Source organism: Cuculus canorus, chromosome Z (genome assembly GCF_017976375.1).
Source record: "Cuculus canorus isolate bCucCan1 chromosome Z, bCucCan1.pri, whole genome shotgun sequence".
Lineage (NCBI taxonomy): Eukaryota > Metazoa > Chordata > Aves > Cuculiformes > Cuculidae > Cuculus > Cuculus canorus.
In genome coordinates, this window is record NC_071441.1 from 19,651,233 (window position 1) to 19,674,281 (window position 23,049).

At 36.8% G+C, this 23,049-nt stretch overlaps 1 protein-coding gene across 10 annotated transcripts in view; it reads left to right on the plus strand.

The window, feature by feature from the left end:
- The window catches only part of KDM4C (lysine demethylase 4C), a 254,076-nt gene that overhangs the window by 183,478 nt on the left and 47,549 nt on the right, over positions 1-23,049 (plus strand). The window contains exon 18 of one of the 10 annotated variants that reach the window (XM_054053466.1): positions 17,985-18,277. The exons of the other annotated variants lie outside the window; for them this stretch is intronic. Within the exon in view, the coding sequence (XP_053909441.1) occupies positions 17,985-17,990 (6 nt within the window). The 3' untranslated portion in view covers positions 17,991-18,277. Of the gene's footprint in view, positions 1-17,984; positions 18,278-23,049 lie in introns of those variants that run through there. 10 annotated transcript variants of the gene reach the window in all.

Sequence of the window (23,049 nt, forward strand, 5' to 3'; positions counted from 1 at the left end):
TTAGAATAATCTACATACTGTATAGTACGTACTGTCAGAATAATTTGCAATGAGCAAATCTTATTGCAAACTCACAAATTTCTATCTTGCAGCAGTACCATACTATCAAGTCTTTCTAAAAACCTCGAAAATGTTAGATATGCACAACTAAACAATGTCTGAGGACATGGACATGTCTGTAAGAAGGACAGCAGAGTGCTTAAAATGTTAGTGATCTGTCCTCTAAATTTTACTTTTACTTGCAACAAGGAATTCATGTGCAAGAAAATAGGTGTTTACTATAAACATCCTTTGAAATTTTTAATGTTCTGATTAGTAGTCCGTAACAAGATGTGTAGGTCTGATAGAGACATGTGTATGTTTTGAGGCTCGTCTCCATCTATACAATATGTATTTGTTTATAGGTGAGATAAAGTATGTGGGGTTTTTGTGCCCACGCACAAATGTACAGTTATACAATGTGTGTGACAGAGGTAACTCATAACTTAAACAGGTTGATGTGCAGAGGTGAGTGTCATTAAAGAGCAAATTTAGATACTGAGTTTTAAATTGAATAATAACATTGAGAAAAGAGAATAATTTCATTTCATAGATAACATTCTAAATTGTCAAACGTGGAATAACTCTCTAAGCTCTAATAATTTGATGGCAGCAGAGTAGCAACTGAATAACATGTCACAAGTTATCTAAAGAGTTTTGCTTTGCATAAGTAAAAAAAATTCTACATTAAAAAAAAGAATACTGCTGAATTTATTTACCTTTATTTTGTCTTGCATTAATTTAAATTTCCTGACAAAGCTTTCAGAAGTACTTACATGCTTTAAAGTTAAAATCCACTTTCGAATATGATTTGAGTATTTAAGGGTGATAATACTTTTTATCTGAAAGAGCAAAGATCTTGTCGCTGTATTTCCCATCAAAGCTTAAATTCTTACTGGTATTCATTTGAAAGATCTTCTAATTGGATGAGTAAGGTTGCAGATCCTATCAGGATATCCTTCTATGATTATTCATCTGAACTTTGCACACACTATAGTACTTGATAAGTCACTTTATACCTTAGTTTACCTTTCTGCTTGTCAATACTAGTGTCACTATGTTGTTGAGAACGTTACTGCCTAGTATCTGTGTAAGATTTTTGAAAATACAGTGTTCTGTTCACCTGTTACCTTATGTCCCCAGGGATATTAATGAAGGGTGCTAGTGGACATTGGATTTATTTATGAGTTAACATTTAGATTGTGGATTTCTGAACCTTATTTTTTTGTTTTAATTGCATATTAAAATTTTTTATAGAAAGGTATTTGATTTGGAATGTGATACATCATATATAAGCAAAAGAAAAAACATGATATTTGAAAAGGAAAGGAATGTAAAAATGTCTGCTAATGCAACTGTAGTAGAAAGCAAGATTAAGGTTGTCCAGTGTATGTAGAATGTAAGTAATGTTTTAGAAACTTGGAGGACGAGAACTGACTCTAGGATTGTATCTGTAAGAAAAGAATTTCGAGACAGTGTAATCCAGGAAAGCTTATCCTGATCACCATGTGCGCAATGTATCGAAGCAGTTTTTATTATTTTTGTTGTTGCTTGTATGGTTTTTATAGTGATCGAATACACACCGAACCAAGGCATTTTTAAATGTGAATTTGAAAAATAACATATTTCTTCCATAATCTTGTATTTCTGGGTCCAGGGTAAGCTATTTTAAGCTGTAGCATCACTGCAATTATTACCGGTTTGATTTATGAGACCATAAACAAGTATTGTTCAATCTTCTAGAAATGCACTATTTTATTATCTGTAAGTCTTAGGCAGTTATGAATAAATTTTGCTGTGCTATTGACTATATATACGTTACCTACCTTTGTGAAAAACAACACTAATCATCAACATCATGAATCTATCTCCAGCCACCTGCCTGTCTTTCATATATTTCAACATAAATTCCGTGAGTCTCTGTTCTGTGATCTCCCTGAGCACTGAGGTGCAGCTGACTGGTCAGTAATTCCCAGGCTCCTCCTTTTTACCCCTTTTTAAAAAGGGTGCAATATTCCTTATCATCCAGTCACTGGGGACTTTCCCTGACTGCCACGACTTTTCAGATATAGTGGAGAGTAGCTTAGTAACTACATCATCCAGTTTCCTCAGGACGCTGTCATTTTTCTTGTTTAAAGTTCTATGCCACGAGGCATTGCTGTGGTGATCCTTGGAACTTTACTGTCAGAACTGTTCCCTGAAGGGAAAAAAGTCCAGTTCATGTTATAAGCTTGGGAACCTCTCTGCATGAACAGGTGCTAGTTTTCCTCCAGGAAGCTGACTGCTGTTTGAAATAGTACTTGTAAGGAGCTGCTGAATAAAGTGGTAAGTTGAGTTGAACAGCAAATTCTGGGAATTTGAGGTAACTCCATTAATGCTCATCTAAAGAGCAAAAATGAGTACTGAGCTGCTGCCAGGGATTACTTTTTTCCGTGAGTTGAAGTAGCTCTCTGTGAGCTTTCGGTATATACAGTTTCCAAGAAAAAGGATGAGGTATCTGTTTTAGATAAGTTTTATTACTGGAAAAATGACGTTCTTATAGAGACTAGTGATTTGTCGTCCCATTGTTTACAGTATGACTCTTCTAAGTAATTTATTTCATCCTGCTGTTTTGTTTTGCATCTCATTGTTATCAGAAGAAGGTATGGTCTCTTAGATAGCCACAGCTTCAACTATAGATGAATGTCTTAAATTACCCCAAATGACAGAGAACAGCATTTTGTTTCTGGAGGAGTGGTGCAAAATCACTTGCTGGGCACATCCGGTATGTTTAACTGTGTGGCCTTCAGGAATGGCTGTACGTTGTTTTCATTACCAGTAAGCATTACATCTGTCTTGTCAGCTCTGAACTTAAGCAGCTTACTTATTCTGTGCACCTTATCACAGCAGGGCACTTGGCAAGCTGAGGGACTACACTGTCCAAGTCTGACAAATCTAAGTCATAAAGCTATGTCAACATCATAATGATGGCACTGCAGCCTACATCACCTTCCAATTTCTCCAGTAGTCTGTAAGTTACAGAGTGACACTGTAAACCAGATATAGTTCTGTTGGTGGACAGCCAGTGTTGCTGTCTGTTTTTTCAGCAAAGAAGGTGAGGATGTCCAAAGCTGCCATAATAAAATCATATGTAGATTGATGTAAAGTTCATAAAATGAGTAATGAATGTGTTAACCTTGTATTGCATAGAATTTAACTTTGATAAACTTTGCAGATATAAGGGTTTATGAATACAAGTGGAGGCTGTGGAAAATTTCCTGAACTGGACTTGGAAAAAAAATTATATATTCCTCTGCTTTTTTGGATATCAGAGGAATAGTGGGAGGCGTGTTCTTGTGTAAGTGTAATTTAACAGAACTGTAAATAGAATAACCATTTTAAAGTTTCAAAGAATTTTTTTTTTTAAACAGCTTCTTATGGGAAACTGTTTATTTTAAACAGCTTTTTTTGTGGGAGAGAGTTAGTTCATGTAAACCTTTAGTCTTTTGTGCGGTATCTCATGTTTGTCATCCTTTTAAAGGAATTGTAGCTGTCTCCCTTATCTTTTAGCATTAAGGTAGCATGTTAGCAATAGAAACAACAGACTGGAAGAAATAGAAGAATTACTCATATTTCCCCATTCTTTATAATACTCAGCTAACCGTGTAGTCCATAGCTTGCTGGTTTTCTTCTATGATATTAAGTACCAATTCCTTAATGACAGAGGAACTGGAGTCTTCTATCTAGGCAGCACCTGGGTGATTTTGGAGAGCTTCCAGATCTCTATTTAATAATAAGGCTTGACTTCTATTGCAGATATCTTTGGTTGGGAGCCTTTTGTATTTAAACTATCATGGAAGAGTATTTTTGTCCTCGTGAGAGATATTTTCTTTTTATAACTGAAATCTGTATACTGGCTAATTAATTTTGCTGCTATAACAGCAGTGTAGACTTAACCTAGTCGGAGATGCCTGTGCTATATATATTCCAGTTCAGCATCATAGTTTTAAGACACCACATCTCTCTGAAAAATACTGTGGTCACTGTGAAAACTGCCTTTCAGGTTACTGTCATGCAAGACTCTTTTGCCTTTAGGAGGCCTCTGTCTGCAATAATCCCATGTACTTCTTTAACTAGTCATGGTAGAAATCATCTCATTATAGCAAGTTGAAATTGGATAGCTTTTAAATAGAAATTGAAAGTTTACGACTTTTTACTGGATGTGCCTTCTTAATGAGAAAGTTACGCTTGTAGGAGCTAAAAATTTACTGAATGTGTCATGGCAAAGATCTGCTAACCCTTAGTTTTACTTTTAGTGAGTGTTCTTTTTGTCACATGGAAGCTCATACGTAGTTGTGTTATTCTCACAAGCATATACATGTAAATAAACACGAATGTTCCTATATCTATACAGTTAATATTGGCTTTTAGAATAAGGGAAGCTTAAAAAAAAAATTATTTTGGTAAAAGCATTTGTCCAATGCACATAAAAGTGGAAGTAACTATTTGATATATCATAGAATCATAGAATCACTAGGTTGGAAGGGACCCACTGGGTCATTGAGTCCAGCCATTCCTAACACTCCCTAAACCATGTCCCTCAGCACCTCGTCCACCCGTCCCTTAAACACCTCCAGGGAAGCTGACTCAACCACCTCCCTGGGCAGCCTATTCCAGTGCTCAGTGACCCTTTCCGTGAAAAATTTTTTCCTGATGTCAAGCCTGAACCTCCCCTGGTGGAGCTTGAGGCCATTCCCCCTCGTCCTGTCCTCTGTCACTTGGGAGAAGAGGCCAGCTCCCTCCTCTCCACAAACTCCTTTCAGGTAGTTGTAGAGAGCAATAATGTCTTCCCTCAGCCTCCTTTTCTCCAGGCTAAACAACCCCAGCTCTCTCAGCCGCTCCTCATACGACTTGTTCTCCAGCCCCCTCACCAGCTTTGTTGCTCTTCTCTGGACACGCTCCAGAGTCTCAACATCCTTCTTGTGGTGAGGGGTCCAGAACTGAACACAGTACTCAAGGTGCGGTCTCACCATTGCTGAGTACAGAGGGAGAATCACCTCTCTGGAGCTGCTGTCATGCCATTTCTGATACAAGCCAAGATGCCGTTGGCCTTCTTGGCCACCTGGGCACACTGCTGGCTCATGTTCAGTCGGCTGTCAACCAACACACCCACGTCCTTCTCCTCCGGGCAGCTTTCTAGCCAGACTTCTCCTAGTCTGTAGCACTGCACAGGGTTGTTGTGCCCCAAGTGCAGGACCCGGCATTTGGCCTTGTTAAACCTCATGCCATTGGTCTCAGCCCAGTGGTCCACCCTGTTCAGATCCCTTTGCAGAGCCTTCATACCCTCCAGCAGATCCACGCTTCCTCCCAGCTTACTGTCATTTGCAAACTTGCTGGGGGTGCACTCAATGCCTTCATCCGGGTCATTGATAAAGACATTGAACAGGGCTGGACCCAGTACCGAGCCCTGAGGAACCCCGCTTGTAACTGGCCTCCAGCTGGAGTTAACTCCATTGACCACCACTCTCTGGGCCCGGCCATCCAACCAGTTTTCGACCCAGGAGAGTGTGCGCCTGTCCAGGCCAGAGGCTGACAGTTTCTGAAGCAGAATACTGTGAGAAACTGTGTCGAAGGCTTTACTGAAGTCCAAGAAGACTACATCCACAGCCTTTCCCCCATCCAGTAGTTGAGTCACTTTGTCATAGAAGACGATTAGGTTAGTTTGGCAAGATCTGCCTTTTGTAAACCCATGTTGATTGGGCCTGATCACCCGGTTCTCTTGCACGTGCTTCATGATAGCACTCAAGATCACCTGGTCCATGACTTTCCCTGGCACTGAGGTCAGACTGACAGGCTTGTAGATCCCCGCGGGGATCCTCCCTGCAACCCTTCTTGTAGATGGGCACAATATTAGCCAGCCTCCAGTCAGCCAGGACGGCTGGAAGATGATGGAAAGGGGTTTGGAAAGCACATCTGCCAGCTTGTTTAATACTTTTGGGTGGATCCCATCTGGCCCCATAGACTTGTGGGTGTCCAGCTGGGCAAGCAAGTCTCTAACCACCTCGTTGGATCATGGGAGCCTCATTCTGCTCCTTTAATTCCTGGGTTTGTACACAGGGGGAATAACTTCCCTTACTATTAAAGAGTGAGGCAAAGAAAAAAAATATATATTCACATTATTTTTTGCATTTCTTTTGGAGATTTAGCAGAGTATATGAAGCTAAAAATATTTGGCTTGTTCATTCTTTGTGTTCTGAGATTGAATGTCGGAATGATCCAGGGTCATTTTTTGATTTTCTGCAGCGCAATTGTAGGATATTTTCTCTAGAGAGTTTATGGTAACTATTGTCTAATTTCCATGCATTTGCCATTTAATTTCGAGATTATTTTTTCCCCCTCATGATCAGATTAGTTATTTGAGGTGTCCTAACCTTCCATTCTGTTTAAAGTCTTTTCAATATAACATAACCTATTATCATAAACTCATTTATACAAAAGTGCTTCAAATTTCTGACCGCGAGTTCATCGACCTTTTCCTTCATCTCAGAGAAATGAGATTCTCTGTTTGTAAAAGGCAGAAGGGCTTTGATCACTTGCTGTCACTTTCACAAATGTACTGTTGACTGGAAAAATGCGTAGAATGCTGTTTAAGAGCACAAATATGCAACACAGAGTTTATTCCCTATATGTTATGTAGCTTTTGGATTCCTGCTCTTCAGTAGTATTGTAGGTTTTATTGAAACACACGCACACACATATATAAAATCTTTTAAATATACCCATCCAGATTTTTTAAAAATCAGAATATATACGGCTATTAATAAATGGATGCTTGTTTTATTTAAATAATTGTTTCCAAAGTTAATTGCAGCAGAAAATATAAGATGACCAGCAGGTTTTTTGCTGCTGCATCACTCTGTTATTTTACTGTAAATGAATGACATAACCTTACCACATATTTTCAGTTGATATTGGTTATTTTTTTGGGGCTGTCATTCAGCTAGGTTGGGTGACACCACCAAAGAACGTTGGAAGTGTGGAAGTGTTCCTGATGCATTACTTTAAAGCAGCAATACAAATTGCAAGTGATTGTTCACTGGGTGATATTTGTAGCTATTACTTTTCAAGGCTTCCCTTCTTTGTTTATACAGCTGAGTAATTGTGACTAGCATGCAAGCAGGGTGTCAGAGGAGTACTTGCTGACCAAACATCCATATAATTCAGAGCTTTGTGCTGTCCTAGACAGCTCCTGGTAAATTACAAATATTTGCTCAAATATTGCCAAATGTGACTCAGCCCTGTATCATAATGATTTTCAAAATAAGTGGAACAAAATGAAAGCGTAGTGATCGCAAGAGCAGGTAAGCAACATAGAAATAAGGGAGATATATTAAATATTTATCCCTTACTAGCAGATTAAAAGAGGAAAATTAAGATCAAGATTCTTGTCAAGTAGAGCATGGTGAAGTGGCTGGTGAGCAGTCAATGGGATTATGCATGAGTCTTAGTAAACTTTCAAACTTTCAGTGTATCTCATTTGTATGAAAGGAGGGTTGATACTGCAAACTCATTTTTTACTTTTTTTTTTTAATTGAAGATCTTCATCTCAGTATCGAATCTTTACTATCAAGTGCTTTGTAAGCAAAGCAACTAATGGCTAAGAATTTTTGACCTTAATCATTGTTGTTTGAAAGAAAAGAGAAAAACCTTTAAAATGCATATGAACGTTGTATCTCAGCAAAAGAAAGAAGATGCATAATCTAAAGCTGCTGAGAAGAACAGCTCATGTCATTCCTTTGGGTGGCCAACTACATAATTTTTGAGTGTCTTAGTTTCTAAATTTTTTTCTGCAGTGCAGCAAAATCTGAGCATAAAATAGCTATGTCGAAGTGTTTGAATCTTAAATTTATATCACAACGTTTTAGAGCTTTAAATATTACTTAGTATTAATAATGGAACTGTATGTACTTATGTGTCCATAGATAAAAGTCTATGATGTCATGTGCAGTACATTGGCTTTTCCACTGTCACTGAGAATAGTTAGCAGAATTGGTAAAATGAGGATCTCATAGGATATTTCCTTCTTGATTTACTGTATTTGTCCAGCTGTTCAAAGTTAAAAATTAGAGAGCACTGTGTACTGATCATACCTCAAGATCCATTGTTTTTATTCCTCTTAAAAACATGTTTCTTTTCCTATTGAATATGATCACCTGATTAACATAAGCTAGGTATATAAAACACAGTTATTAATTCCTGAAGATTCTATTAGTTAAAGTTGCCTAAATTTTGATGGCTGTTGACTGAATATCCGCTCTGCATTATGTGATTATGCTATCACATAATGCTATACCTGTGTGCTGCAGGACAAAGCCATTGCTTTAAAATTTTGATTGGATGGAATTAAATGCTGTGTAAATATAGTAACCGTTATGTTCCTGGTAGTTCAAAGCTATTTCAAAGACCCTTTACATTGAAATCAGTAAGATGACTTAGTACTACACTAGACTGTATTACATTTTATTTTGGTGTAGATCTTTTGTAAGATCTCTCAGTGTGACATCAGAGAGACTTTCAAGTAGTTACAAAACAATGTGAATGATATCCACAGTACTTATGCTTTCTTATCTTTTCTCAGATTACTGCATTGAATAATCCTGAAATACTTTAAAACCTGAAAAACATGATGTTCTAAATATAAGATATACAGTTTTATGGGTTTAGATATTTAACTGTGAAGGAGGAATTCACACTGGTGAATGAGACCGTTTAACATAATAAAATTTTAAGAATGAAAGGAATAAATTATGTAAATGAAAATGCATCAAACCTAACTTTACCAGTGTGAATAAAAAATGTTCTAGGTTAATATTTTTAAAATCATAGTAGCAGTAAACAGTTCCTTTCAAATTCGGCTTTTGTAAGTGCTGATGCTGTATTAGAATTGTAAATAGCACTATGTGCTTATTTTGTGGATGGGTTATAGAGCATATGGTTTTGTATATTGCAATTCCTTTGTAGGTCTTTATTCTAAAATAATTGAGAATATGGCTGTATTATTCTCTATAGAAGGCTACCACTTGTTAGTAAAGGTTTGGAGTGCAGCATTCAGAGCTTTTGGTGAATTATCTGAATTCTCAGTTTCTTGATTTGCAATGAAATTGCTTCTTAGCTAAACAGAGAGCTTCAAACTTTTTCAAATATCTACTAAATAGCAAATCTTGAGCAGCAAACTTGAAAAGGGAGAGACTGCATATAAGCAAAGTGATGGTTTGTGTTTTTTTTTTAATTAAAAGTCTTATTAACAGCATTTGATAGATCAGTTGCCAAAGGGAGCTTCCTGGAGCCGGCCCAGTCCACAGCAGAGTGATATTTCTTGGTGCACAGGGGCGATGCCAGGGGAGTGGAGACACCCAGCAGGAAGCTTCTGTGGGAGACTCTTGAGTTCTGGGCATTGCCAGAGGAGCCACAGCCACCTTGACACCTTGACAGAGAAGTGTAGGGAGCATGAGCAACCAGGGCGTGGTGCAGCAGTCGCACAACAGTGTGTGCAGGAAGAATGTAATTACTCTACCAGCGCAGAAGGTGAGTTCAGTTGGTGGTCATCACGCTCTCCAAAGGAGCTTAGCTATGGAATCCACCCAGCTGAAAGCTATGCACTCACCAGAGCTGATGTGGCAACCCAGACCAAACTCCCATGAAAACAGGCAGCCATCTAGGTCTCAGGCTGCTGGGAGTGCCAGAGACTTTCTCTGGTAATGGATGAGAGTAGTGGGGACAGTTGTGTGTTGTGACAAAGTAGATGATCTGCTGAGCCTGATCAAAACCCTCAAAATTTTGCCAGGGACACCATGCTCAGAGCCAGATATTGATGTGCTGGCTCTTTCTGTTTTATTTCCTCATCATTTACTGCCGCTCGCCGCTTGTCTCCATTGCCTCCTACTCTTGTGTTCAGCCAGGCAGAGGATAGGGGATCCTACATTTCATGTGTCCTGTCTGCCTGTTGGGCCTGTCTCAGGGAAGGTGCTGCTAATTACTGAACAAATTGTAAATTACTCCTTGAATCTATCCATCTGCTTTCTATACACAGTGAATGCAATGCAGTTTTATTGGCAACGGCTAGTTTATACTTCTCAGCCTTCATTTAGATGGAAGATCAAATTGTAGTGTAGGAGGTTGACAGTTACCATTCAACTTCTTGGTGATTATTTTTAATAAAAGGAATGTTGGAGTCCTAGTTACAGGGCAATTTTAATGAAATAATGAGCTTCCCAACTACAGCAGACTGAGCTTTTTCTGATTTCTGCAGTGATGGATTGACCATGTCAAACTTAGAAATCTACCCTAGCGAAATATTTCACTATGAAAGTTTAATTTCCATTCTTTATTCATGAAAGCAGTAGTACTGTCACAATGTGGTATCATACAAGTGCCATTTTTTATGATTTATTTTAATGAGTGTCATGTGTTGATATGTTTTGTGATTTTTTTGAGCCGTATTTAATGCAAAACCTCTAAGTGTTCTGCAACATAAAGACTCTGCCATTACTTTTTTTCTTAAATCAACACATAGCACATTTGCAGTTCTATCTTGTCTCATGAGTTTGTTAGATATGGTGAGGCAGAAGAATTTTACTTTGCTTTTTGTGGAATCTTTTCTAGAGAGAGCTCATACTTATTAAAAGCAAACAAAATTTTTTTAAAATGCTCATTTCAGCTTTTCTGAAGAATCTATGACAATGCTTGTTCTCCAAGAAACTGTGTTAATTCATGCAGATTTGGGACTGGAGGATGTACAGCATATTGCGTCTTTACAGCAAGAGTTGCCTTATGGGAGGTATTGTCTATACTTGCAATTCAGCATATTAATAGTGTAATATATACTTCTGAATGGGATTAAAACTGAGTATTTAGTAGTTTTCTAAGAGAGAAGCTTAGTTAGGTTCATATTGCAAATGAGTAATATTTCCAGCCAATGAATAATAAAAAAATGACTGGGAAATAGTACTACAAATGGCAGTTATGGACTACATTTTGTTTATTTCAGTATCAGTTTTTTGGTTTAGCAATGTCATTACACTCCTTGATAAAAAGCCCATCTTTGTCCCTTCCGACTGTAACTATTCTTTGAGTCTGTAGAGCCAGAAAACTCTTTCAGGACCGAAATACAATGCCCTGCATCCCACAATGCAGACACTCAAGGCTGGATCATTGAGTGTACAAGTTACTAGTAAATTCCTGAGTATGGAGCAAATGTTGCCTGTCCATGTTTTTATAGCATTTTAAATAGAAATGCTTACAATATCAGATTTCAGTTACTCAATATTTCTTTTCCATTATTTTCATTAGCACCAATACTGATACGTTGTGTGTTTTATTCATGGCACCTTTTTGTTTTCTTGCTTTTTTCCTTCTGTTCTGTTTGTTTATTTTTTAATGTCTTCCATTCACCCTATATTACATTGATTCTACATGCACAGTCCCATATCTTCTTGTCTCTTCTCTTTCAGAGTTGCCCAGTCCCTTTTCTTTATGCAGGTAGTACAAATGTACTAAAATTTGTAGGAGCCGTGATCTTTGAAACAACATTTAGCACCTCAGAGGTCATGAACCTCTTTATGTATGGTTTATATTCCATTCACACAGTTACTGAATTTTTATTGTGCTCTTATTTCTAACAGTTGCTATTGCGCTTTCTTTTCCAAACTGCCCATAGTTAAATGCTTCCTTTATTTTAAGCAGCTTTTGAATTTCACACTTGAGGGAAGAAAATAAAAAGGTTCATTTTTCAAGCCATCAAATACTGCCATCCTTTAAAAAAAAAAAGATTATAAATTCTGATGGATAAATTTTGCATTCGTTCATTATCACAATGTTATTGAAAATATAGCTCTCTTTTAGCGCTGTTATGATGTGTTAATTAGGAAGCAAGCATGAAGTCAAAAACACTAATAATAAAAACTATCTCATTTAATAAACTGGATATCTCTTAAGCCACATGGATTTCTTGTCCTATGAGATGCTACATTAGCATAATTTTAGAATAGAATTAAGATATTAGAATCATAGAATCATAGAATACTTTGGGTTGGAAGGGACCTAAAAGATTATCTAGTTCCAACCCCCCTGCCACGGAATCCCACTAGAATCCCATATTATTTTTAAAAGTAGGACTTTGAGACTAAGAATTGTATATCTCTAAGGTAAATATATTTCATACTTTTTATAAGGAAAATGATAAAGCAGAAAAATCCTCCACTTCAGCCTATTGCACAAGTTCGTAGGAATAACTTCTCTTGTATCTGGCCATCCAAACATGAAAAATAAACTCAAGTTATGGAGGTACACAATGTGTGAAAGTCTGCTTTCAGTCTTTTTTGCAAGGTGGGAAATAAAACTTCTAGTCATCCTGGATTGACTAGAATAAGATTTTGAGTTCAAGCCAGTAACCCAACCAAAGCAGTCCATAAATTAGGACTTGGCTGTTGGCCTCTATTTATGATTATAAATAAGGCCCATTTGCATCATTCTTACATCTCTCTGCCCCAGGTTTTTTTTGTGGTCGTTTTCTATAACACTGTCTAGCTACATGCTTGAAAGAAAATCTCCCTTCACTGCGTTCGATGTTATACTGCTATTATCTAATAATAGTAGATGCAGAGAACCGGGTCCACCTTCTCAAGAAAGCTAGGGAAGTAAGCTGTAGCAAGCGTCAGTGCAGCAGGATTTACAGGGCTTATCTGCAGGAAACATTGTAAAACTGGGAACTAGCCTCCCTATAACAAACATTTGAAGCTCCCTTCATTGTAGCAGCTGGTGTGCTCTCACCTCAACATCTCTTCCCTTGGTGGCATGCTGACTGTCACATCGTTGCTCAAGTGAGAAGCCCATCTTGCCCTCTTCTGTCTAGTGTCCTGTACCAACCTCTGCTGACTTGTCTCAATTCTTTTGGTGAGATGCGCTTTCTAGGCTCTTCCCCTTTCCTCCTCAGGCAGTGAACCTGAAGTAAGTGTTAACTGACCTTGTTCTGCTGTGTACCTACTTGCTGGTATGCTTACTGATAGGAGGACATGTCCTAACCCTAGCAGAATTAAAACATACCACAGATGCAACTTGATGACTCACCTTTTCAAAGGGGTGGTGGTATAATGATTCCTTACCTAAGCCAAACCACCTTCTTTGGTTTTGTTTAGCCAAGCTAAATGCTACACCAGATCAACAGGCAGGTCTATTTTAATATTTTCCCCTTATTGGTAGCCTGAGCAGTCCAGAAAAGAAGAGACCCTTTCTCTTCCAGTACCAACCCTTGAACTGACACATCTCATTGTTTCTACCTGTGTGAATAGGTACTTGTTATGTATGCGGGTGGATTTGTTGGTTCCCATTGAATACTAAGATATTTCTTTATTTTTGCAAAGCACAACTGAAGATTTTCTAGATTACTGCTCACAATTACTTTAAGTGTTTTTGCAAATAAATGTGTGTTCTTTCATGTTTGTATATTGTCCTAAGAGGAATATGGAAGAATTGTCTTATTTCTTGGCTGAGGAACAGTACAAATGCATATTCCAGAACTACCAGTCTTAATGTACTCCTAAACACACTATAGAGACAGCAATTCTTCTATAACCCAAGTAGAAATAGGTGAAGTGTCCCTGTTAGGCACATCCCAAATAGTTACAAACCAACTAAGAGTGTTTACGCTGTGACTGTGGTAAGTATTGTAAAACCCAACACAAGCTTAATTCTTCCCAATGAATGGAAAGGTTTTGCAAAGTAGTAGACATCTTTTGTGACGATTATATTCATGACGTTGGATATTGTGATTTCTTTTCCTATTCTTGGATATATGAGAAAGTACATAGCTGGACTTGAAGCAGACATCTTTCTTTTTGAAAGCATTATGCCACAGGTGCATGCTACAGAAAATCTTCTCAAGAATTAGGTTGTCCCAAGCTAAAACTTTGCAGGCCTTACCTATTTACTCAGCTGTTAATGAAAATAAAAAAGTTTCTTATGTGGATATCTACACACCTGCCATTTTAAATTGTTGACAAGATCAAAAGCTCATTTTTAGATTTCAGTTTATATTGTAAAAATAATTCAGGTTATTGGAAATATTTGTGTTTAAGCTTCTATAAATGAAATAAGCCTTGAATTGTCACAGGTCATGTCTAAACCTGAGAATAGGTACATTCATTCAAACAGCATCCAAGGAGCTACATATTATCTGGAGCAAAACTGGATGTGCAATACCTCCCTTCCTCCTTTGTTTTGGAAGGACCTGCATGAACGAGGACTATAAGATGACTTGTGATAACCTCTGTCCAGGCCCATGTACTAAATAATTGGGAAAACAGGGTCTAGGATGAGTTTTCATCTGCTTTCCCCCTGGAAATAACTTTTATATTAATTCATTTCAATGAGACTGCATTTGGATAAGCTATGTCTATCAATCAGTGAAATCAGTCAGTTGCTCTCCATGGAAGAGAAAATTTACAGAATTACTGTCTAGAAAAAAAATGGTTCATTGAATGTAGGAAGTTTTTAATTCACTTTTTTGGTTTTCAGTGGCTTTTCAGTGGATTTACAGGGGGATTTCATTAGTCAAAGTTTGAAAACATTTTTCTAGTACAGAAAAAAATAGTCATGAAATTTGCATTCATTAACGAAGAAAACAATAAGACAGATGGATAAAAACACATAATAGTTACTTATTTTCTCAGTCTTGCTAAAGCAAAAGCAGCATCTTTTATTTCAATATTCTGTTTAAAGCATTCTTTTTTCCCAAAAAGCTGTTTTGCTAGGAATTCACTGTGGCAGAAAACAGCATAATGCATTTGTGAGTGTATGCACTGACTCACTGCATTATAGATGGACACTTGGAGTCCTGCATTAGACTCGGAGAGAATATGGAAATATTGCAGCTAAAAACATAGATAGGTAGAAAGTAGATGAGTATGCATCTTCAGATTCTCATATTAACTAACTTTTGGTGATACGAGTAGGTGACTCTTCACAATCTCTTAAGTTGCTGCCTTAAAATGTAGGGATTCTCTTTGTTTCAATGCACAGCTCTGTAGAGACCTGCAAAGCTGAACTTTTGCCTTGTAGGTCTTTTGGAGACTTCTGGGGTCTGTACCACTGATAACAAGCATCTGTAAGGAAGGAATCAGATATAGTTATCTGTTTTCATCTGACAATTGATCTTATCTTTCAATATCGTTCACTTTGTCCTACCTTAAAACACAGGTAAGGTTATTGATTAACATGCTTATCATCACATTAATCCTCAGTTATCATATTGTTGTTTCTGCGTATTGACGATCACTTGAAAGTAATAATTGGTTGTTCTTATTGGAAACTCCAAACTTCAAACAAGCTTGTGTTGGTTTCTGTGTGGATTTTTTTGTAATCTTTTATCCTGCTTTGTGATTTAAAGCAAGCACTTTGTCAAAATCAAATGTTTCAGATTTTATGTGCTGATTATGTGATGTCTGAATAATTTGCCTTACAAACTGGTAGTAAGTTATTAGTGCTAAGGCAGTGTCAGTATAAGCAAAAGAAATCTCATGAGATCTTAGCACTGAAATAATACATATTGTGGTTGACATTCTGCCCTGATGAAGGTCTTTGGGTTGCACCAAATTCAAGTGTCCTGGGTCATGTTTTAGATGTGTTTTCTTAATTCCTTTAATTGCTCATATTGGAAAAGTCAGAAAGCACTGCAGATGCACAAAGTCATGTGTCAAGACTCATAGTTCACATACCTGCTTTGACATTTGGAAGACTGCTAAAAGGCAGCTGCTGCTTTGTTGCTTGTTGAAACATCCAGGCAGGATACCTGTGCTGTGCGCTTTGGCTGATGTGGAACCAGTAAGCAACTAAGAATTCTCTAGTTTGCATTTAAGGACCTCTTTTCTGCCTTCTGCATCTTCCAGAAATACTTGGTAAAACATATGCCTTTTTTTGAACAAATCCTATTCTCCTACCAAGTGACCACTCTGATTCCACTGCAGTAGATGTGCCTGAATACTAAACTAAATATGAAGAGTTTCTTCATACTGAGTGAAAACTTAGTGGTATGTAATTCAAAGCATGTACTTCCTTGTGCAGCTTGGAAAAAAGAAGACGACAAAATGTATATAAAATCAATAGTGTTATTTACTTCAGTGTGGTTTTTTTTTTTTTGCAGTGACAAAGCCTTCTGTCTAATTCCTATAAAAATCATATACAGTTGTACTGGTTGTATTTGCAATGTTAGTTTTTTCCGTATGTTTACTGAATTGAAAAATTAGCAAAAATTAATGTGGAGAAATTACACATAATCATGGAAACCCAGTATCATTTGTCTCCACCATACAACCAGGAACAGAACTAATACCCAGCCAATGAATGATGAACCATATTTATTCTAAAGTCGACATTTCTACAGCATTTAAATCTAAATGGCTTTAGTGAGAGCACTGAAATACATAGTGTCTTCTTTTCACTTGCAGGAACCACGGTAATCTTTTTATTACACCTTTTGAGTTTTTTCCTTGGTCTGCTGGTAGCTAATACTGCAAAATCCACACAGCATGGGAAGACTATTAGACTTACGAACTAACTTGACCATGCGTAAAAATTAGCTAAACATTGAGAACAGACTGAGAACAGGCTTTATTAAATTATACTGAACTTCGTATAAACAAAATCAGAGCATACATATCCCTTCTCCTCCAATACTTTCTGACTGTTGACTCTTTCCTGTATCGAACAGGTGTTTATTACTTGCTTTTGGTTACCATATAGTTTATCAGTTTAAATGAGAATACTTGATTGATATTTACAACTACTTTACTAGTCTTCATGGTAGTCATTGAGTACACAGCTTCAATAAATTAAATTTTATGTGTTCTGTTATGCATCCTACCGTCTCTTGAGGTGTTTGAGTATATTTGAAGGCAAGAATAGAAAGTGAGTCATGACAAATGCAGCTAAGGACAAAGAAGTTGCTTGAACTGTTAACTTTTATATAAAGGATAGATAAAAGATCACTGCACATATGCAGTCATATTTATAAGACTTTGTATTGACAAATGAGAGACCAGGCTGCTTATTTGAAAATATGATTGTATAACATTGAAAAATATCTCATACTTTAAATTAAAAGGTTCTTAGGGATTCTTTACTTCTGTCTTGACTTTGTCTTCAACCCATATTTGTGAAGGTTATGTGTCTCTGACAAATTCCAGAAGTCATCAGGTCTAAAGAAGACAATGACTATTATTTCTAAATACTGCTGCTGATTATTGATAGAAAAGTTATGGTCAAAAGAGGAATGTTTAATGGAAGCAAAGATCCTCTCAAGGTTAAAAGGTGCTAGGCCTGTGCTGATAGGAGGGTGAAACAGATTCTGGTTGAGATGACCTCAGTTGATGAAAACAGTAGATTACAGATGATAAACAGTCAAGGAACATCTCTGGAAATTATCACAGTGAGCACTGTGATTTTAAATGTGTTCTTTCTGAAGTACGCTAAACAAAATGAAAGAAGCTAACAAGTGTCTGGATCTCATTTGCGAACCACTTTGTGAATTCCATCATTTCATTGGGCAAGATGTACTGTAGTAATTATAGGTAAATGTTGCTTGTGAGAATGCACACATTTCTTTTGTCCATTTTCAGTGCAATAAAAAGAGCTAATTGAACTGATACAGACTAGTCTCACAAAGTTTCATATCGAAGTTCACTATAGTTTATTATATAAAGTCATGATTTCTGGCAGTGGAAATATGACAACAGCCATGGTAGTAGAGATTTCTAAGAAGTCTCAACTGTTTTTGTGCAGTGCATCACTATAATCACAGAATTCACTTTCTAGGACTGACAGAAGCTTTCAGTGAAGCAATTTTGTTCAAGGCTGATATTAGTTTGATTGCTGATAGCTTAACTCACTGCCATTTATTTGTCATTCATTTTCAGCTGTAAATCACACAGTGCTCCATATCCAGTATCTCCAGCGCAAAATGACGTAGAGGGAATTGACAAGGGTTTCTACCTCCATTACGCACTTGCATCAAGTAACATTGGCTTACTATTTTAAAGAAGAAATGAAGATGAACAGAACAAAATCTGTAAAAAATTCACTTTAGGCGAAAACAGTTTTCCTTTTCCTTTTTAATTGTTTATGGGCTTAGACTTTTTCTGACTTGCTGATAAATGTCTCTGGGAACTTAGTGTGGTGTTCCTCTATCTGTTTCTCCAGGCAAACTTCCTGAAACTTAAAACCCATTTGTTAACCACAAGTAAAGAAAATCAGTAAAGTAAGGAAGTAAAAGAAGTGAAGTGACGTGAAAACAAATTAGTATTTCCAAGTGAAGCCATGAAGGCAATAAAACATATGCTTGAATCCTAAGTATAACAAAGATCCTGTGTCCCTTTTCTTCTCCAATTTTGGGGTTTGTTTTCTTTTTTTTTCTTATTGTTGTACTAGAAGTAGTTCTGTAAAAGGTTAATATCCAACTTTTTTAAAATGTGATTTACTAATGTGGCCTCCTCAACATTGAAGCTGCTATTTTTAATGAGCTTATAAATGAAAGTTGAACCATTCTTATGGAGATTTATGTCTCCACTATGAGTGTAGTTTGGGGAAGTTGTAGTTATGTCATCTGTGGACTTGACTGGTTTACAGGACTTTCCAAGAATCAGAGATGCTCTTGAATTTTGGTTCCAGTATTTTTTTTTTCTTTTCTGTGGAACACAGATGATCAGTGTTGCCTCCTGTGCAGACTCAGGCTCTGGCAAGCTCACTCAGAAAGCGGGGGGGATGTCTTCCTAAGGATGATGAACCTAGTACAGTTTATAGGAAAATTTGTACTGTGTGTGCCCCCACCAGACAGGAATCACAGGGGTTTAACAGTTTTAATGTAGCAAGGACCTGTGTAAATAAGTATATTAATGGTTCCTAGTTACCCACAAAGCCTGGATATTGTGAGTGCCTCTGTATTACTGTATTAGCTGTACTGTGCTGTGAAACTTCAGAGGTCCAAACACTCATGTCATTCTTTCTCTGGTGCTGAGACACTATGTTGTGTGTAGCAAAAGGACAGTATATGTATGGGATTGAGGAATTTTTTGTGTGCTACCTCAGTCCCTGCATAAGCATTTAGGAATTTTTAGAGATCCATATAGATTTGCTGGGCCACTTAAAGGGTATTTAGGATGTAAAGCAACTAAATTATGCTTTGAAATATACTTGTCTGCTCCAGTAATTCCAATAATTCATTAAGATGCTTAGACATATGAACGACATGTTCAAATCAGTGTCAAAAGTTCAAGTCAGATTATAGTTTAATAGATGTTTTAATTGAATTCTGGACAAGTTCTGAAAAATCTTTTCTATGATAGAGAGGTTTTCCAAAAATCACCGATTACTTGGCAGTGCTATATTAGCAAGTTGTTGTTATATTTCTTTCTGGAAATATCAGCTATGGCCTTTTATATGACACATCTTTAGATTGAGAGGTGTAATTTCTTCCTTCACCTGACTTTTATAATGTATTATGCCATTAAGACACAGTGAAGCATCTTTTAATGGTCCATTAACACAAGAGTTCGATGCACTATGTGTAGAGAAATAATATCTTCCAAAAGTTTAACTCGTCAAAAAGAAGTTCTGAAAATTGTTATCAAAAGTAAAAGTATGCTAAGCGTTCTGCCTGTTCTGTGACTCTTTAAATATTGGACTTATGTATTTTTTCTAAGTACTGTTGCTGATGCAGTGTTTGTTAGGGAACTTTAAAAAAAAAGCCTTTAAAATTAAAGCTGTAGTTAGGAGCTTATTTTCCAGTTAATGAGTTTCACATTAAACAGAAGGTCTGTGATACAAAAACAGAAGAAAAGAACTCTCAGTAATATACTGTGCACAACTGGGCCCATGAGCCCATAGGCCAGGGGTTCACAATTTAATGAAGTTCTGTTTACAGTGAGGGGTGATGCTTTCAGGAAAGAAGGTATGCGACCAGATGGCAGAGATGCTGAAAATGGTATTTTAAAATGAACAAAGTAGTTTGTTTGCTAAGTGGGTCCATTTAGACCAAATAGATGAGTCAGTCTGTACAATGGACAGGTAAAAAAGACTTCTAAAAATTTTCTTTTTTTAGTACATTTTTATTGGACTGGACATCACAGGGGAAGAGAGTACAGCTTTTTTAAGTACTAACACTAAACAAGTCACTTACGTGTCTGTCAAGGATGTGAAACGTTTCCCAGGGCAGGAAATTAGAAAATTAATAACGTTAAAAGTAAAGATGGGAGGAGAAGTCGAACTTCCTTCAAGCTCAGTCATTGTGCCTGTATTGCTGGGCAATAGGAAGACATACTGAATAAATTAAAACTATAAAAATTAAACATATGTATTTCCATACAAAGCAAAATTTGAGTTGCAGACAGGAACTAACTGTACAAAATGTAGTTACATGTTATATATAGATGGTAGTTATGTAACTAAGATGCATTACTGATTATTCAGATTCTTTTAAACTGTATTGTTTCACTTTCCCATTTGCTTTTAGAATATTTTATATTCCAGTAAGTAAGAAGGATTCAAAGTCTCTCTGTGTATGGAATTAGAACTGATAGTGCAGAAACAATCAGTAATTACAGATCTTTGTAATATTTGCTCATTATTCTGATATAAAATGTTTTCATGTTCTTTTGTAAATTTCTGTATACTCCATGATGTGGCAAGATTCCCTTTTGAGCTTGTCTTGGAAGTTGGACCTGTGCATGTCAGGTATATTTGGTCCTCATCAGTTTTGTACAGTGCTAAGCTGCCTTGTAAGGCATAGCCATAGAATAAGCTAAGTTCAAAGCAAGAGGAGGAAACCCATCTCTATTTAAATTTGTCAGAGTCTTATTCTTGGGAGCCACTGGAATCTCAGGAACAAAGTTAGTTGTCTGACTTGCAGTACATTACTCTCTCCTTTGAGCCATCTCCCTTGCTATGTTTGGACTCCAATAACATCTGTGGCAATAAGACACTCTACATTAACTAAATACTGAATCTATTGAACTCTTCAGTGTGGATGTGTATGACATAATTTCTGAGGTGTGTGAAGAGAATTATGCCGTATGTTTGAAAAATATCTATAATCTGAGTCCTTGGGACAAAATGATTTAAATCTGCATGTGCTTAATGCAGTAACAAAAAAGTGTTTATTTTCTGAAGCTAAGAAAAAATCAAAACCAGTTAAAAACATCTGCTAGTTTATCTAGTGTTTGGTTGTATGTTTTCTAATGAACAAAAAAATGCATTGTGTGTGAGATTTAGCTTAGCTGATAATAACTTATATAAAAAGCTGCTGTCTTTCCTCTTTCCTAAACTCTCCTCTTCTTTTACTCCCTTTTCTCCTTTACCCTCTTTCCCCTCCCCCCTTTTCCTACTTTCACTTCCCTCTCCCCGTTTTTCTTCCTTTCCTCCTCTTTTTTACATTTCTTTACCCCCGCCTTCCCCATCTCCTCTTCCCCCTTTCTCTCTTTCTTTCTCTCCTTCTCTCCTTCTCTTTCTCTCTTTCTCTCTTTTTCTCTTTTTCTTTCTCTCTTTCTCTCTTTCTCTCTTTTTCTCTTTCTTTCTCTCTTTCTCTCTCTCTCTTCCTCTCTCTCTTTCTCTCTTTCTCTCTCTCTTCTTTTTTCTATAAACATGAAAAATTCTCAGTCTCTTCCCATGTCTCAGCAAGATAAATGAACTAATTTAAAATATTTTCCACGCCTCATCTGTCCGCTCCACAAGCTGTCAATGAGCTTGGATTGGGAATTTTCATGCCAGTAGTCCACAGTGAGCAGTTGTATTATTTTGAAATAAGAATGTTGTTTCCATGGCAAACTTGGAATGCTTTGCAACTGTGCTGACATCCACATACTTTTAGGCTTTTGCAAGAAAAATGATACTTTATGAGATCTTGTTTGCCTACCTGCCCAAGATAAAGCCATCATATTGTTCTTTTATTTTTATATATTTTTTTTTATCTTTTAAGGGAAAAAGGGAAAATGGGTAAAAAAGAAAAATATGGAGGGAAAAACTAACTTATAATAAGCATGCTATAATTTCAATTTTTACTTCTGTATTTTCATCAATAAATATCTTAACCAGTAAGTACATTAATAGCTGATATGCTTCAATTTAAATAGAACCATATTTTGGCAAGTTTTTATAATGGCTAACTACTTCAAGAGACTGCTCCTCTTCTTCTGCAGACATCAGATTGTTCTAAGTATTTGCTTAGTGGATTTAGTACTGTACTTAGAAATACGTGAAACGTTTAGAAGTAACTTACAGTTTCTCAGACACTACAAACTGATTCACTTTAGATTGCGGGATTTTTAAAAAATTCTTATACTTGAAACATCTTAATATATCTTAGAGAATGTTATAGATTTTCTGTACTGCCTTATCACTTTTGCCTGTTGAAATGACACTATTTTCTGGTTGGGTATAATATTAACATAAATTCTGCTGGAAAACGGATAGTAGCTTTTGGCTGAAAGCTTCAGAAACAATCTTTTCTTTATAAGTTATGCAGTTCCCCAAGCCTTTCAGAACTGATACATGTTACAGAGAATGTTTAAACTCTGTGTGCCTTGACCCCTTCCTAACATTAAAAAAAAAAAACAAACAAAAAAGAAAAGCCCCCAGAAGCCAACCCCAAACCGAAATGTACTACGTACCCTTCCACCCTTGAATAGCCCGTTATTTCCATTTTGACTTATTCAGTTGTTTATATGCTATTGTTATCACCTGGAAATAGCAAGACTCACATTTGCTAAATTTAGTGTGGGTGTGCTAGGTGGTTTCTGGTCAGTGGCACAACCACACTAAACGGTTTTACTTATCCTTCTTTTCTGATAGTGTATTCTGTCCACCATAATATCCCTTCAACAAAGAACAACTTGACAAGCAACTGCGTCCTCATTCGATGTACTTCAAAAGCTCAATATTTTCATTCCCAGAGGCAAAGTGCATTCACCTACATAATTGGCCATAACCCCT